The sequence below is a fragment of the Oncorhynchus nerka genome, linkage group LG18, assembly GCF_034236695.1.
Source record: "Oncorhynchus nerka isolate Pitt River linkage group LG18, Oner_Uvic_2.0, whole genome shotgun sequence".
NCBI lineage: Eukaryota > Metazoa > Chordata > Actinopteri > Salmoniformes > Salmonidae > Oncorhynchus > Oncorhynchus nerka.
In genome coordinates this window covers 66,504,499-66,521,659 of record NC_088413.1, presented here as the reverse complement: position 1 = coordinate 66,521,659, position 17,161 = coordinate 66,504,499, and the positions used below count along the sequence as shown (strand labels likewise).

General features: G+C 42.9%; 1 protein-coding gene across 1 annotated transcript in view; it reads left to right on the top strand.

Annotated features, from left to right (window-relative positions):
- Window positions 1–9,645, top strand: part of LOC115146369 (frizzled-3-like) — a 37,452-nt gene extending 27,807 nt beyond the window's left edge. The window contains exons 7-10 of the mRNA XM_029688404.2: window positions 7,328–7,476; window positions 8,258–8,369; window positions 8,480–8,667; window positions 9,003–9,645. Of these exons, the coding sequence (XP_029544264.1) occupies window positions 7,328–7,476; window positions 8,258–8,369; window positions 8,480–8,667; window positions 9,003–9,231 (678 nt within the window). The 3' untranslated portion in view covers window positions 9,232–9,645. The remainder of the gene's footprint in view (window positions 1–7,327; window positions 7,477–8,257; window positions 8,370–8,479; window positions 8,668–9,002) is intronic.
- The last annotated feature ends 7,516 nt before the right edge of the window (window positions 9,646–17,161 follow it).

Genomic DNA, 17,161 nt, shown 5'->3' with positions numbered 1-17,161 from the left:
TCAATACTTTGCACCTTTGGCAGCGATTATTATATATTTTTTATTTACCTTTAGTGTGTTAAATCGGAGGGCCTGTTGTCCGGACCTCTGGCAGGCTCTATGGGGGTACCACAGGGTTCAATTCTCGGGCCGACTCTTTTCTCTGTATATATCAATGATGTCGCTTTTGCTGCGGGTGATTCCTTGATCCACCTCTACTCAGACTACACCATTCTGTATACATCTGGGCCTTCTTTGGACACTGTGTTAACAAACCTCCAAACGAGCTTCAATGCCATACAACACTCCTTCCGTGGCCTCCAACTGCTCTTAAACGCTAGAAAAACTAAATGCATGCTCTTCAACCGATCGCTGCCCGCACCTGCCCTGCTGACTAGCATCACTACTCTGGATGGTTCTGACTGTGGAAAACTACAAATACCTAGGTGTCTGGCTAGACTGTAACTCTCCTTCCAGACTCATATTAAGCATCTCCAATCCAAAATTAAATCTAGAATCGGCTTCCTATTTTTCAACAAAGCCTCCTTCACTCACGCTGCCAAACATACCCTCGTAAAACTGACTATCCTACCGATCCTTGACTTCGGAGATGTCATTTAAAAATAGCCTCCAACACTCTACTCAGCAAACTGGATGCAGTCTATCATAGTGCCATCCATTTTGTCACCAAAGCCCCATATATTACCCACCACTGTGACCTGTATGCTCTCGTCGGTTGGCCCTCGCTACATATTTGTCTCCAGACCCACTGGCTCCAGGTCATCTATAAGTCTTTGCTCTGTAAAGCTCCGCCTTATTTCAGCTCACTGGTCACCATAACAACACCCACCCCTAGCTCGCACAGGTATATCTCACTGGTCATCCCCAAAGCCAACACCTAATTTGGCCGCCTTTCCTTCCAGTTCTCTGCTGCCAATGATTGGAACGAATTGCAAAAATCGCTAAAGTTGGAGACTTATATCTCCCTCACTAACTTTAAGCATCAGCTATCTGAGCAGCTAACCGATCGCTGCAGCTGTACACAGCCCATCTGTAAATAGCCCATCCAACTACCTACCACATCCCCATAATGTTTTTATTTACTGTTTTTTGTTGCTATTTTGCACACCAGTATTTCTACTTGCACATCATCATCTGCACATCTATCACTCCAGTGTTAATTTGCTGAATTGTACTACTTCGCTACTATGGCCTATTTATTGCCTACCTCCTCACTCAATTTGCACACATTGTATATAGATTTTTCTATTGTTTTATTGATTGTACTTTTGTTTATCCCACATGTAACTCTGTGTTGTTGTTTTTGTCACACTGCTTTGCTTTATCTTGGCCAGGTCGCAGTTGTAAATGAGAACTTGTTCTCAACTGGCCTACCTGGTTAAATAAAAATAAACTAGGCAAGTTAGTTAAGAACAAATTCTTATTTACATTAACGGTCTACCCAAGGAACTGTGGGTTAACTGCCTTGTTCAGGTATATTTTCAAGTAGATTTAAGTTAAAACTGTAACTTGGACACTCAGGAACATTCATTGTCTTCTTGGTAAGCAAATCCAGTGTAGATTTGGCCTTGTGAAAAGTGAATTAATGTTTCAGCGTCAGGTGTTCCATTCGGTTTATTTTTTATCCTGAAAAACTCCCCAGTACTTAATGATTACAAGCATACCCATAACACTATGGAGAGTGGTCTTCCATAACGTGTTGTATTGGATTTGCCCCAAACATATCACTTTCTATTCAGGACAAAAAGTGAATTGCCTTGCCACATTTTACATAGGTGCCCTTCTTTGCCCTTCTTTGCGAGACACTGGAAACCTCCCTGGTCTTTGTAGTTGAGTCTGTGTTTGAAATTCACTGCTTGACTGAGGAACCTTACAGATAATTGTATGCTTGGGGTACAGTGATGAGGTAGTCATCAAAAATCATGTTAAACACTATTATTGCTCACAGAGTGAGTCCATGCAATTTATTATGTGCCTTTTTACTCCTTAAGTTATTTAGGCTTGTCATAACAAAGCCGTTCAGAAAGTATTCAGACCCATTCACCTTTTACACATTTGTTTATGTTACAGCCTTATTCTAAAATGGATGAAATAGTTTTTTCCACTCATCAATCTACACACAATACCTCATAATGACAAAGCAAAAAAATATATACATAACTTAATTATCAAATTAACAAATTTACATAAGTATTCAGACCCTTACCTCAGTACTTTGTTGAAGCACCTTTGGCAGCGATTACAACCTCAAGTCTTCTTGGGTATGACACTATAAGCTTGGCACACCTGTATTTCGGGAGTTTCTCCCATTCTTCTCTGCAGATTCTCTCAAAATCTGTCAGGTTGGATGGGGAGCGTCGCTGCGCAGCTATTTTCAGTTCTCTCCAGAGATGTCCGATCGGGTTCAAGTCCGGGCTCTGAATGGGCCACTCAAGAATATTCAGAGACTTGTCCCAAAACCACTGGCTGTGTGCTTAGGGTCGTTGTCCTGTTGGAAGGGGAACCTTTGCCCCCAGGCTGATATCCTGAGCGCTCTGGAGCAGGTTTTCATCAAGGGTATCTCTGTACTTTGATCCATTCATCTTTCCCTCAACCCTGACTAGTCTCCCAGTCCCTGCTGCTGAAAGACATCCTCACAGCATGATGCTGCCATCACCATGCTTCACCGTAGGTATGGTGACAGGTGATGAGCGGTGCCTGGTTTCCTCCAGATGTGACGCTTGGCATTCAGGCCAAAAAGTGAATCAGACCAGATAATTTTGTTTCTCATGGTCTGAGAGTCCTTTAGGTGCCTTTTGTCAAACTCCAAGCGGGCTGTCATGTGCCTTTTACTGAGGAGTGGCTTCTGTCTGGTCACTCAACCATAAAGGCCTGATTGGTAGAGTGCTGCAGAGATGGTTGTCCTTCTGTAAGCTTCTCCCATCTCCACAGAGGAACTCTGGAGCTCTGTCAGAGTGACCATCGGGTTGTTGGTCACCTCCCTGACCAAGGCCCTTCTCCCACGATTGCTCAGTTTGGCCGGGTAGCCAGCTCTAGGAAGGTGGTGGTTCCAAAATTCTTCCATTTAACAATGATGGAGGCCACTGTGTTCTTGTGGACCTTCATTGCTGCATAGATGTTTTGGTACCTTTCCCCAGATCTGTGCCTCGACACAATCCTGTCTCAGGGCTCTACGGACAGTTCCATCACCTCATGGCTTGGTTTTTTGCTCTAACTGTGGGACATTATAAAGACAGGTGTGTGCCTTTCCAACCATATCCAATCAATTGAATTTACCACATGTGGACTCCAATCAAGTTGTAAAAACTTCTCAAGGATGATCAACGGAAACAGGATGCACCTGAGCTCAATTTCGAGTCTCATAGAAAAGGGTCTGAATACTTGCAGTTGAAGTCGGAAGTTTACATCCACCTTAGCCAAATACAATTAAACTCAGTTTTTCACAATTCCTGACATTTAATCCTAGTAAAAAATCCCTGTTTTAGGTCCGTTAGGATCATCACCTTATTTTAAGAATGTGAAATGTCAGAATAATAGTAGAGAGAATGATTTATTTCAGCTTTTATTTCTTTCATCACATTCCCAGTGGGTCAGAAGTTTACATACACTCAATTAGTATTTGGTTGCATTGCCTTTAAATTGTTTAACTTGGGTCAAACGTTTCAGGTAGATTGATTTGCACTTTTCGCACCAAAGTACTTTTATCTCCAGGAGACAGAACGTGTCTCCTTCCTGAGCGGTATGACAGCTGCATGGTCCCACGGTGTTTATACTTGTGTACTATTGTTTGTACAGATGAACGTGGTACCTTCAGGCGTTTGGAAATTTCTCCCAAGGATGAACCAGACTTGTGGAGGTATACAATATTTTTCTGAGGTTTTGGCTGATTTCTTTTGATTTTCCAAGGATGTCAAGCAAAGAGGCCCTAAATTTGAAGGTTGGCCTTGAAATACATCCACAGGTACACCTCCAAATGACTCAAATTATGTCAATTAGCCTATCAGAAGCTTCTAAAGTGATGACATCAACTTAGTGTATGTAAACTTCTGACCCACTGGAATTGTAATACAGTGAATTATAAGTGAAATAATCTGTCTGTAAACAATTGTTGGAAAGTACATGTCCTAACTGACTTGCCAAAACTATAGTTTGTTAACAAGACATTTGTGGAGTGGTTGAAAAACGAGTTTTAATGACTCCATCCTAAGTGTATGCAAACCTCCGACTTCAACTGTATGTAAATATTTCTAACATTTCTAAAAACCTGTTTTCGCTTTGTCATTATGGGGTATTGTGTGTCGATTGATGAGGATTTTTATGTATTTAATCCATTTTAGAATACAATTTAACAAAATGTGGAAAAAGTCAAGGGGTCTGAATTCTTTCCCGAATGCATTGTATTGACTCAAGACATTTGAACCTTTCATTTATATTTAACAATTTCTAAAAACATAATTCTACTTTGACATGATGGGGTATTGTGCATAGGCCAGTGATGAAAAATCTCAATTTAATACATTTTAAAATCAGGCAGTAAAACAACAAAATGTGGAAAAAGGAAATGGGTGTGAATTCATACTGAAGTCAATGTAAGTTTAGAGGTATTTTTCTCTGTTTCTCTATCTGTCTCTGTCTCTTTGTCTCTCTTTCTCGCTCTCTGTCTCTCTCTGTTTCTCTATCTGTCTCTGTCTCTCTTTGTCTCTCTCTATCCGTCTCTGTCTCTCTCTGTCTCTCTCTTTCTCTTTCTCTCTCTGTCTGCTAGTTTACTGCTCCTATTACCAGTCCCTCTCTAGTTAGTTTTCTGTAACCCACACATTGTAACGTTACTCTGCCCAACCCAACTCCACGGCATCAAGTTTCCTCCACTCTGTGGAGGCTTTGTAGTGCTATTATTAAGCACCTGGTGTGTGTGTGTGTGTGTGTGTGTGTGTGTGTGTGTGTGTGTGTGTGTGTTAGAGCTGGCACAATTACCGTGTAACCGTAAAACATTTTTTTTGGTAACGAACTGCTGACTGAAGACAGGACGGCCGGGCATTCAACGTGACGAAACTTTGTTGCTTCTAGCTGAAACAACTCACTGGGCACAGATGTCAGTTCAATATCTAGTTTTGATTTACATTTGGTAGATTTTTCAACTAACATGAATTGAATGTAAAATCAACAAAAAATGTTACCATCTCGTTTGATCCAACCAATCAGTTTTTCACGCCGATTCAACGTCATCACCTCCATTTTTTGGGTGGTTGAAATGAGGTGGAAACAACGTTGATTCCACCAGTTTTGCCAAGTGGGAAGCAAGGTGTTGTAGCAAACGAGCACACATAAAATGCTGAAAGCAAGGTGCAGCACTAGCACACATTGAACAGGAATGATTAGAACAGGTTTGGAACCTCTAACCCTGGCAATTTGGCTGGTAAACTCATGGGTACACTCACAATGGCTGCCTGGTATTGTGATGCAATAATTTCCATGGTAATGTAGAATGTTCATTCAAATGATTGGAATCAACAAACCACAGCATATACTTCCTGATTTGACTCCTGCTTTGCTCCTAGGTTGAAAATGGGAAGGTAAATACAACGTAATAATTCCATGCTGAAGCATTAGAAAATAAAAACATTAATGGGACCAGCGCTGTTGCTGGATTCTACAGGATTAGCCTTGAAAACGTGACCAGCGGTCAGAAAATCCAGTAATAACGTGGCTGTAGATTCTTCTATTTTTTATGAACAGAATGACAGTTATAATATGTGTTCGTTGAGTAGTTAGCTGAAATTCAATACGATTGTGTTTACTTTTCACTTTGATGCCAAACTTTCTGTACTGCTACCATTCACTCCCAGTCATTCTGAATGCAGAAGCTGGTCCCTTGTTAAATAGTGTCACAAAGAGTTCTGGCAGGGTTCCCCAACTGGCGGCCCAACTGGCGGCCCAACTGGCTGCCCGACTGGCGGCCCGACTGGCTGCCCAACTGGCCGCCCAACTGGCTGCCCAACTGGCTGCCCAACTAGCGGCCCAACTGGCTGCTCAACTCAACTGGCTGCCCAACTGGCTGCCCAACTGGCTGCCCAACTGGCGGCCCAACTGGCGGCCCAACTGGCGGCCCAACTGGCTGCCTTAATTATAACAGCTGTGCTTACACAGTCTCTGTTATACACACACCAACCACACACCGCACACAGATTACCAGGTGGCGAAAGCCTTTCATCTTCCCGGCCATGTATCAGTTAAAAGTGGATGTGTGTCTGCCACTGCAATAGAGAGAATGTACGTTAGTAGAACAGTTGAGAAGGATGGACATCACAGGAGGTTGGTGGCACCTTCATTTGGGAGGATGGGCTCATGGTAATGGCTGGAGCGGAATATTTGGAATGGTATCAAATATTTCAAACACTTGGTTTCCATATGTCCGATGCCATTCCATTCACTCTGTTCCAGCCATTATTATGAACATCCTCAGCTGCCTCCACTGGTAGACATTACAGCTACAATAGTACACACATGTCTATCTCTCTCTCTGTCTCTCTCTACATCTGTCTCTCTCTCTCTCTCTTTCTCTCTCTCATAGTATAAAGTTGAATGAATGAAAGTAATATGAGCAGTGATGAGTGTGTGAATGTGTTGGTGTGTATGTGGAATATGTGGTACGAGCAGGTGCTCTGACTTGTGTGTCCTCCCTGTGCAGTGACCCTCTCTGCATCCCGTAGTCACACTGGAATTCACATTTTACTCCATGTTATCTGATCGCTCTCCCGGAGGTCGATATGTGTGTGTTTGTTGTTTGTGTGTGTGTGTGAGTGGCACATATTAGTGATGTTATTTGTGGCCACAAGAGAAAGTTGTGGTTTTAGACCAGGGGTCTCCAACCCTGTTCCTGGAGAGTTACCCTCGTGTAGGTTTTGTCTCCAACCCCAGTTGTAACTAACCTGGTTGAGCTTATCAACCAGCTAATTATTACAAGGTGTGCTACATTAGGGTTGGACTGGAAACGTACAGGACAGTAGTCTCCAGGAACAGGGTTGGAGAGCCCTGTTTTAGACTACAGGTAGCTAGCCTTTCTCGCTGTCTCTGTGTGCACACATACACACAGACACACACACACACAGTCACTGCGCTGGCATGTGGAGTAGAGCAGAAGGGAGGACTGTCTGTGGGCAGTGAGCTGTGCAGTATGAGGAAGAGGAAACACCATCTCACTCTCCTCTCTGTCCTGCCTCTTTCGCTGTGTGTTAGGTTGAATAGTTGTTTTGATGAAATAGCAGATGTTTCTGATGAAATAGCAGATGATTCTGGACTCACTCCCTCAACCCCCTCTTTCTCTGTGTAGGTTGAGCAGACCAGTCGTCCAGACCTGGCCCTGTTCCTCATTAAGTACCTGATGATGCTGGTGGTGGGGATTCCCTCCATTTTCTGGGTGGGCAGCAAGAAGACCTGCTTCGAATGGGCCAGCTTCCTACACAGACGCAGAAACAAAGAGTAAGCCGGGAGAGAGAAATCGAGAGAGTGTGTGCTCATGTCTGCGCGTGTATTTTAATGTTTGTGTATTTCTCATTTCAAGCCGGTAATTTCAATACGTAGTAATGTAGAACCACTCTCTAGCTTGATAAATTGCAGAAAATATTCAAATTAGCAATTTGACCAACATTTTAATGTGGAATGTCATTAAAAGCCTTGTCGTTCCCTCCCTCCTGACACACACACTTCCCATGACCCGGTCTCCATGGTGATTAGGCTATTTTCTGTGCCTGTTCTCCCACCCTCAACAACACCCTCCTCCTCCACTCACCCCATCAATCTCTCCTCCCTTCCACTCCTCCATATCTCCATCTCCTCTCTGCAATTCTCTCACCCTTCTACCTTCCCTCTCTCCCTGCCCTCTTCTGTGTATCACTCCCTTTCTTCCCTTCTCTCCACCATCCCTTTTCTTTCGGCTTGCCCTTCTCCCTCCCTCTCTCCTCCTCCTCTCCGCTTCCTCCCTCCCTTCTCCTCTCCCCTTCCTCCCTTCTCCTCTCCCCTCCCCTCCCTCCCTCCCTCCCACCTTCCCCCTCTCACTTCATCCTCTCCTCCCTCCCCCCCTTCCACTCATGTTCTGCCATCCCATGCCCCTCCCTCTCTCCTCCTTTCCCTCCCCTTCCACTCATTTCCTACCCTCCCATGCCTCTCTCTTCCCCTCCCTCCCCCTCTCACTCCCTCCCCCTTCACCCCTTTACCCCTCTCACCCACTTCCTCCTCTCTCCCTGCACTCCTCCCTCCACAGTAGTGGGGTGAATGAGAGCAGACAGGTGCTCCAGGAGCCAGACTTTTCCCAGTCTCTACTGAGGGACCCCCACACCCCCATCATCAGGAAATCACGGGGAACCTCCACCCAGGTATGACTGGCACCATGACCTTGTCATAAAACATGGCCCTAACCATAATTCATAATGTAATATAATATGATATCATTAATTGTTTTTCATTACTAATCCTCCTCCCCCAGGGCACCTCCACCCATGCCTCCTCCACTCACCTGGCCATCCTGGACGAGCCTGACGACCCTAGACACGCCCCTGATGACCGCAGACCAATCCACTCGCTGGGCCACACCTCCTCCACCCGCAGCAAGGCTGGCAGCGTGCACAGCAAGACCAGTTACCATGGCAGTCTACATCGCTCCCGAGATGGACGGTATGAGAGTGAGAAAGAAGGTGGAAAGGAGGGAGAGAGGGTTGGCTATGGATGCCACTATATATGAGCCGTTTTTATAATCAAAGATGAATACACGATGAAACTGGATTCAGGCTTTCCAAAGCCTATTGTAGTTATGGCACTTCAAGAGATCCTTTTCTGTAGACAGCTGCTAATCTATCTGTTATTAACAGTTCTATACCTGAGATAAAATCACCTGGCTGTAGATTAGAGAGCACAGCTGGCATACATGTTGGTGTGGATGTGTGTGTTGTACATAAAGTTGTGAACTACTGAACTAACGTCTCCTCCCCTTCTCTTTCCCCTACGCCCAGCTACACCCCCTGTAGTTACCGAGGCGGCGAGGAGCGCACTCTACCCCCCCACGGCAGCACGCCCCGCCACGACCACCTGCTGTCCACTCACAGCAGCCTCCACGGTCTGGATGCCCAATCACAGCACAGCAGCCAGTGTGATCTCTCCGTGGCCACACCCACCCTTATCACCCACGGGACGAGCTTCGGCCGCGTCACTAATAATGGTGACAATGGAGCCAGCGCCTGACCGGAAACAGGAAATTATGTCATCACTGCTGAACAGGAAGTTGTCAGTTGTCCCGCTCCCCACCTTCAACATACACACAGGTCCATCCCATTCAGGAGGAATGTGTGAGAGAGGAAGTGGGGCCTTCAGTTTGACTGACAGATGGATCACTCCTGGACAGCTTTTCACAGAGGTTGCTAAGTAGCGAGATGCTAACCCTCAATCAGTCAGTTGGACTTGGATTGGACTCTCTATAGAGGGAATGGCTTCATGGCCAGAAAGCCAGCCCACTATGAATGAGGGGGATTGTGTGTGTACTCTGATACACACCAAGAGACCCAGAGATGAGCTGATAAGGTCTACTCTGTGTGTGTGTTACAGTGCTCTTTTGCTGTGGTTGTGAAACAAGACTATTATATTTTTTTATACTGTGAAGATTGGCTGTGAGTACTGCTGAAAATATGAGCGTGAGTGTACTTGTAGTGCAGTACTATACTCCCACCTGGTGGAGAGAAACTATAGAAGCTAGGAGAGATCAATGCCTAGGCCCTACTTCCTAGGCACTCCTGTAGGTCAGTAAGGATGAATAGGGTTCAATAATAAGGTAATTTCTTCAACTTGTCTTATGATATGATAGGTGAAAAACATTTGGGGCCGATTGCTTCAGAAGTGCGTAGGGAATAGTTGCTAGGGATCGATTTGGGATTCAGAAGTTAGGGAAAAATAGAGAAGGACAGATGGAGGTTGGAGTAGTGCTTATTATGCTGCTGCTTCAGAGCTAAGCAGAGAGGGATGTGGGGGACTTTTTAAAGGGGATGGGAGGGGGGAGGAATACACTGGGGAGGAGGAGGAATACACTGGGGGGGAATACACTGGGGAGGAGGAGGAATACACTGGGGAGGAGGAGGAATACACTGGGGAGGAGGAGGAATACACTGGGGAGGAGGAGGAATACACTGGGGAGGAGGAGGAATACACTGGGGAGGAGGAGGAATACACTGGGGAGGAGGAGGAATACACTGGGGAGGAAGAGGAATACACTGGGGAGGAGGAGGAATACACTGGGGAGGAATACACTGGGGGAGGAGGAATACACTGGGGAGGAGGAATACACCGGGGAGGAGGAATACACTGGGGAGGAGGAGGAATACACTGGGGGGAGGAGGAATACACTGGGGAGGAGGAGGAATACACTGGGGAGGAGGAGGAATACACTGGGGAGGAGGAGGAATACACTGGGGAGGAGGAGGAATACACTGGGGAGGAGGAGGAATACACTGGGGAGGAGGAGGAATACACTGGGGAGGAGGAATACATTGGGGAGGAGGAGGAATACACTGGGGAGGAGGAATACATTGGGGAGGAGGAGGAATACACTGGGGAGGAGGAGGAATACACTGGGGAGGAGGAGGAATACACTGGGGAGGAGGAAAAAAGGAAAATTGATAATATGGGAAAGATTGTGCTTGTGTTTACTGGTGTTTCTCCTGTCTTTCTGTATCCGTCTCTCACTCACACACATAAAACTGCAGTAGTCTTCTCCATTATGGTCATCAGGTGATTTTCTCACAACCCCTCAAAATCTCTCAGCCTAGCTCACCTCTACCCTCAGCCTTACCTGTGAACAAACACACACGCAAACCTACATACACACACACACTCCAATGTACACTAAACCCTCCCTTGCCTCTAACCCAGCCTACCTCATCAGTCCAGAGGTACCTTAAACCACACCTGCCACTCCTCAGTCACCTCAGACTGCTGCTATTGTGTGTCTTTGTAATACACTGCTGCTGTGTGTGTGTGTGTGTGTGTGTGTGTGTGTGTGTGTGTGTGTGTGTGTCAGGACACTGTCAATCTCCGGAGTTCTTCTTTGGTGTTTTTCCACCTGATGCCTAATACTTTACCCATGATGCTTCACCACACGTCAAAGACGTGTCCACTGGGCACCTCAAGATGCAACACGTTCCTCTCTGTGTCTGCCTGTCTGTCTGTAGTGTGTTCCTGAGCAAAGTAGCATATTTTTGCATGTCAAACACCCAAATATCCTTGTTCTGTGCCCGCTTGTGTGATTGACTGTGCTTCTCCCAGTTGCCTCCTCACTCTCACTCATTCCCTTTCAGTCTCTAAAGCTCTCCTGCCTACTGTCATGGTAGAAGTTGCCCTTACACACAATCATAACCTAAACCCTGGTCCTAGAGTGTCCAGATATTGCATGATTTAATTCCAACTAAGCACCTCAATTATCTGACTACTGGTCTGGTCACCTCAAGGAATGTTGAGGGATTAATTGATCAATATCAATGATTGGCTACATGTAACCTACATGTACAAAGCAAATAATCAATTCCTTTTCAATTCCAGTAAATTCAGAAAGTAAACAAAATTCCAATTCCAAATTCTCCTAATTGAAAATCATGACAGAGAATTGGAATTTCCGTGTTCTTCCTGAATTGACAGGAATTGACCCCAACCCTGATTCCAAGACCAGGATTTGCTACCCGGGATGAGGGTAATTTGTAAGTCGCTCTGGATAAGAGCGTCTGCTAAATGACTTAAATGTAAATGTAAATGAGGGACAATTTGTTCTACCTACTCCTCTTGCTGTAAGTCTATCTCTGTTCTCTCTGTACACATCACAGCTTTCCTAAAAAATAAAATAAAAGATTGAGCACTTTAACTCTATGGCTAGCTCTGTCTGAATGTGTGTAGATGTCAAGTTGAGTTGTAGAGTTATGCAAGAATTCCAATAAAGTTTTTTGTATGAAACGTGTTTGCGATGTTGGGGTGTGTTTTGGTTAATCTTTGTGTGGTTATGTATACAACACTGCTGGGCCATCTCTCTCTCTTGTAAATATTGGACCGTGAAGTCAAGATATTTTGGGCTCTATACCTAAGCACCTTTTGATTTAATATGTCAACAAGAAACAAATGAAGCCTACAGGATGTCAGTTAGTCAAAACAAAAGAAACTCCAGTCCAGGTGGTGGCGGTAATGCATCACAAGCCATGCCAACCGACATGATTATCCACAAAGAAACATCGTTTCGGAGCATGCGGAGAATGCTATTAATTTCGTGGCCTAGTCAAAAAGGTTCCAAACTTTAATTTGCCTAGCATTTCGCACCTAATAATAACATAACTACTGTAGCTGCAAACGTGAAACGACCCTACAAAAAAGGACACAGCTAATTCAATATCATGGTAAGCAAACAGCATATTTGCACATGGACGCTCTAGTCTAGAGCGCCTGGTTAAATTGTGTTTACGAGCATTTTGTCCAAATGGGCAAACTAGTGAGATGTGTGATACTTGAAAAAAATAGGAAGTTTGCTTCTTTTACTATCATCCTAAATTAAGATATTGAATTATTTTGCCGTCTAATGCATATTACACTACTTTCCATGATGTGGACACTGTTACATTACACATGGATGTTTCGACCACATCGAATTGGGGGGTATTAACCGAATTACACCCGTTTTACCTCAGATTGGTGATGTTACTATTCAAGTTTATCTAATACGATGCCAAAATATCAATTGCCTAAAAACAATATCTTTGTTTTTGTACTGTCTACTTTGTCATAAGCACTGGGGGGGTCACAGCTCTCAAACCCACATTTTTCATACATAGGGTTTTCTGTGGTTACATTCGCCCATGGTTGGCTCCATGAGAACTACAATTCCGAAACTGTGTTTTTAAAGTTTAGAAACGTCAATTATTGCTTTCAAACTGATTTCCTAAACATATGCTGATTTCCCCCTTATCTTTCATATCAGTGAGGTAGGTGGTAATTAACACAGGTGGCCACCTAGGTCTTCCCTAAACAAGCGATGTAACATGGCCGTGTGGAACAACTAACCCTGTAAAGGTGTGTAGTAATTTAACATGTTTATTGTTATTTCTCGCTGATATGAAATAGTATTTGTTTCTAAAACCGTAAGGCAAGCGATGTGTTAACGTTGACGAGCGTCAAAAAAAAGTCAGTCACTGGCCACACATCAATAGACTGATTTTTAAAGTCAAACTATCACTTAAAAGCAACCAGCCGTTGTCACTGTTGATTGGCAGGTCGTTGTGTTGATTGGCAGGTCGTTCCATTTTCCTTGATTGCAGCCTCCCGAAATCAACATCTGCCATTCCAAAATATTGATAGAAGCCTTGTACAAATGCTCATCTAACCAACCATGTAGAGGCTATTGCAAGTTTCCATGTGGCCTTTGAATAGTGTTGAAACAGTGCTACACCCCTGTTTGGTCATTTGTTACAAAAATACATTTACACATGCATGTTATTCAATCATTGCACCCACACTACTCTTATGCATTGCCAGGCGCTAAAATAGAAGTTGCTTCTATTTGAACGCAATGCAAGACCTACCTCTCCTCATTGGCTTATACCCACGTGGGTGTTTGAAAGATGAACTGAGGACCTTATTATGAAAGTGTGTTGCTAATCATCATATAAAGTCCAAAGAAGAAAAAGCCTGGAAGGAGGAGAGATGACTATAAACGTATCGGTTGATTGTTTTATGTGTGGATTAATTGTCGGAGTAGAGGACTTTGTGCATTTCAGGTACAATAACTCTGTTTATATTCCTGGCAAATTAGCTAGCAACAGCACGCTAGCTAGCTAAATTGCCATACATGTTTAATGCTTTTCGACCTGTCCCCAAATTAATATAATTGGTTTTGATATTTCAACCGGCGTGTTGTGGGGAGACAAATCAATTTGCGCATGATGGCGGGATGGGCATGGTGTTACATTTACACCATGCCCATCCCGTGGCGACCCACTTGAATCAAAATGCAGCACTTCAAATGTCTTCTACAAGTTGTCCTCTAACCAGTGACGTATACATTATTCCCAGATTCCGTGTGGTTTTTGAACTGTGTTAACAGGATGTGCAATCCCACTCGTGCAATTGATTTCAAAGTGATAATTGATAGGAGTGATTGACAAAGCAGTGTTTCTTTCTGTTTTGGTGTGTGTGCAGTTTAATTAAAAGCTTCTCGTAAAAAAAAGTAGTAATATGTAATATGATTACTGTTGCACATGTACATTACCAGTCAAAAGTTTGGACACATTCTTTTTTACTGTTTTCTACATTTTAGAATGATAGTGAAAACATCAAAACTATGAAATAACATATGGAATCATGTAGTAATGTCAACTGGTAGCAGCATCCTTTTCAATTAAGACCCAGAGTTATCCCCCCCATTTTTATGCTGCTGCTACTGTTTATTATCTATGCATCATCACTTCACCTCTACCTACATGTACATCTTACCTCAACTAACCTTATTTGTTGTTTTTCTATTCTTTTTAAAAATGTATTTTATTTATTTTTTATTGAGTAAATACTTTCTTAACACTTATTTTTGTCTTAACTGCATTGTTGGTTAAGGGCTTGTAAGTAAGCATTTCACTGTAAGGTCTACACCTGTTGTATTCGGCGCATGTGACAAATAAAATTTACATTTTTGATTTGATATACCAGAAATCACCAGAAAGGGTTTGCCCTGCCTTAACATAGGCCGAATTGTAGCTTGCTGGTTGATTTTACAGGAATGTTACCAAGCGAAGCTTGTCCTGGGAGGCTTCCTCCAACAGCCCATAAAGAAAAGATAGCTAGCTAGTGCACTCTTTTGCAGGAATATGATAGCTACTCTTCACCAATGCAAAGACCTTGTTGGGTTTGCTAGCTTATCCTCTTCATGTGTGTGTCATTTGCCAAACATAAGACTTGGGTTGTTCTTGAATTGTGGTGGAATTTGCACCCCTCGCCATTGCAACCATGTAAAACACTTTAAAATGACTAACTGTTACAGAACATAAATGTTTTTGTTGATAATGAACTTTTCATCAATAATGTTCAGGCATTTTACTAAGGGTACATTTGGCTTGTCCCAGTAGTTGTAGTGACATGATTTAGGGATATATCTATTATTTTGAATGCTAGAACGTAAACCAGTATTTAAATAAATGAAAACAAAGTATATTCCAAATACCTCATTTAATTTATTACAAAATATAATATGTCCCTTAGTTTTGTCACTGGTGTTTCTGCCTTAAATTGCTCTTTACAAAGAAGGATCCTGAGTATTAACTCCATCGGGAGAGGGGTCTAGAAAAAAATAAGATAATCACATCCTTTTATGTCATAAATTTGATAATTCCATTGACAATTTGGTGTCTATAACCAAAGTGTCAATTGGTGTTACTCAATTTAAATGAAATGACATTGTGATAAAAGTTACTAATCATATTACTTTAGTTATTGTTCTTTAAAGGTGTAATGACCTTCGATTTGAGGATCTCTGGTCCCCATAAAATGTGTTTTTTTAATTTACCTAAAATGTATTACTACCTTGCTGGTGGCACAATGTTGTCATAAGGTAAAATATTTGGTCATTAAGCTGCCATATTAGTTGATGTACATTTTTCCAAAATGCCATGCCCAAATGCCACCGCAATTCAATAACGTCCCTCTTGCTACACCTTTTCAGAAATCTAGTGTTTGTTCTATACAAATATTGAACTTGACAAGCCTACATAATATCTGTTATTATTCTAGGATTGTGAGGACAGTGCCAGCCTGTCTCTTCCCTACCAACCTGATCCTGAACCTACGGTCACACTGGGTCCTGACTGTAACAGTGGCGCTCAGTGCACGTTGCCGCCTCTTGCACTGCTGCTGGAAGACTGCATTAACCTGCTGGGGCCAAATGCAGAGTCTATGAAACTCGAGGAGGTAGTGTAGTAAGCATACATTACAAAATTATGTAGTTCATCAATGTATATTGTTCCATTTGACACCACCTACAGTGTCTGTTTATGTTGTCTTTTATTTTAGGATTGTGAGGACAGTCCCGGCCTGTCTCTTCCCCACCAACCTGATCCCAATTCGCCCCTCAAGAGGGTGACCGTACTGCTGAAGGACTGCAGGAAATTACTGAGTCCTGGCTGTAACAGTGGAGCTCGAAGGATACTGCTGCCTCTCAAGAGAGTTCGAGTACAGCTGGAGGACTGCAGGAAGAAGCTGGGGCCAAATGCACAATCTATACAAGTTGAGGTTGTTGATAGCAGAGGTTCAACTCATCCAGGTAATTGATCAAATTTAGTAAACCTATAAGCATTTATTAATTAATATTACTTTCCTCTAATCGGCACATAGGACGTGTCTTCCTGTGTTTCTAGACTGACTTGTTGACACTTATGTTGGTTTGTTTTGTTGGAAAGTCAATGACTTCGACTTCCCCATGATCTTTGATCTCAGATTTTATGTGGCCCAGAGGGTGACATTTTCCTCACAAAACAGCACTGAACTGTGGAAGACCACATCACAATACTCTGCAGTGTGGTAAAGTTAGTAATACATTTTTTTAAATTCAAGCTCTAGTTGCAGTATTAAATTACTGCCTTATGTACTGTCTTGACTTGTGTCGAAATGCTTTTTATGCATGGGACAAATGTCACCATGGTCCTTTCTAATTATTTTAAATGTTGTTCAATGCTTATCTTGTCTGGCTTGTTATTACTGTGATTTAGTTGAATCTGATTTAGTTTAGTTAATCGTAGTGAATGTGTTTTTGGATAAACCGACAGACCTATGTGTTTAATTTAGATGTAAAATAAAAGATTTCCACGAAAGTGTAAAACTCTTTTCCTCATCCCTGATTTTCAGTTTTATTAGATAGTGAAACAGTGATATACATCTGCCATCACTTCAAAGAATTCCATGAATACATCCATCAATATATTCAGTCACAACCTCCTGAAGCAAAGGCTCCTAGATCTATCATATTCAAATTCCACATGAACATAATTGAATTTAAGTGATTCTTGTGGAAAAAATAAGCAACAAAGTTCAACTAATTTGATTTAAGAGTAATTGTCAGACTGAGTAAATGTAATCCCCCTTATTATTCAAAGGTCAACATTTAAAC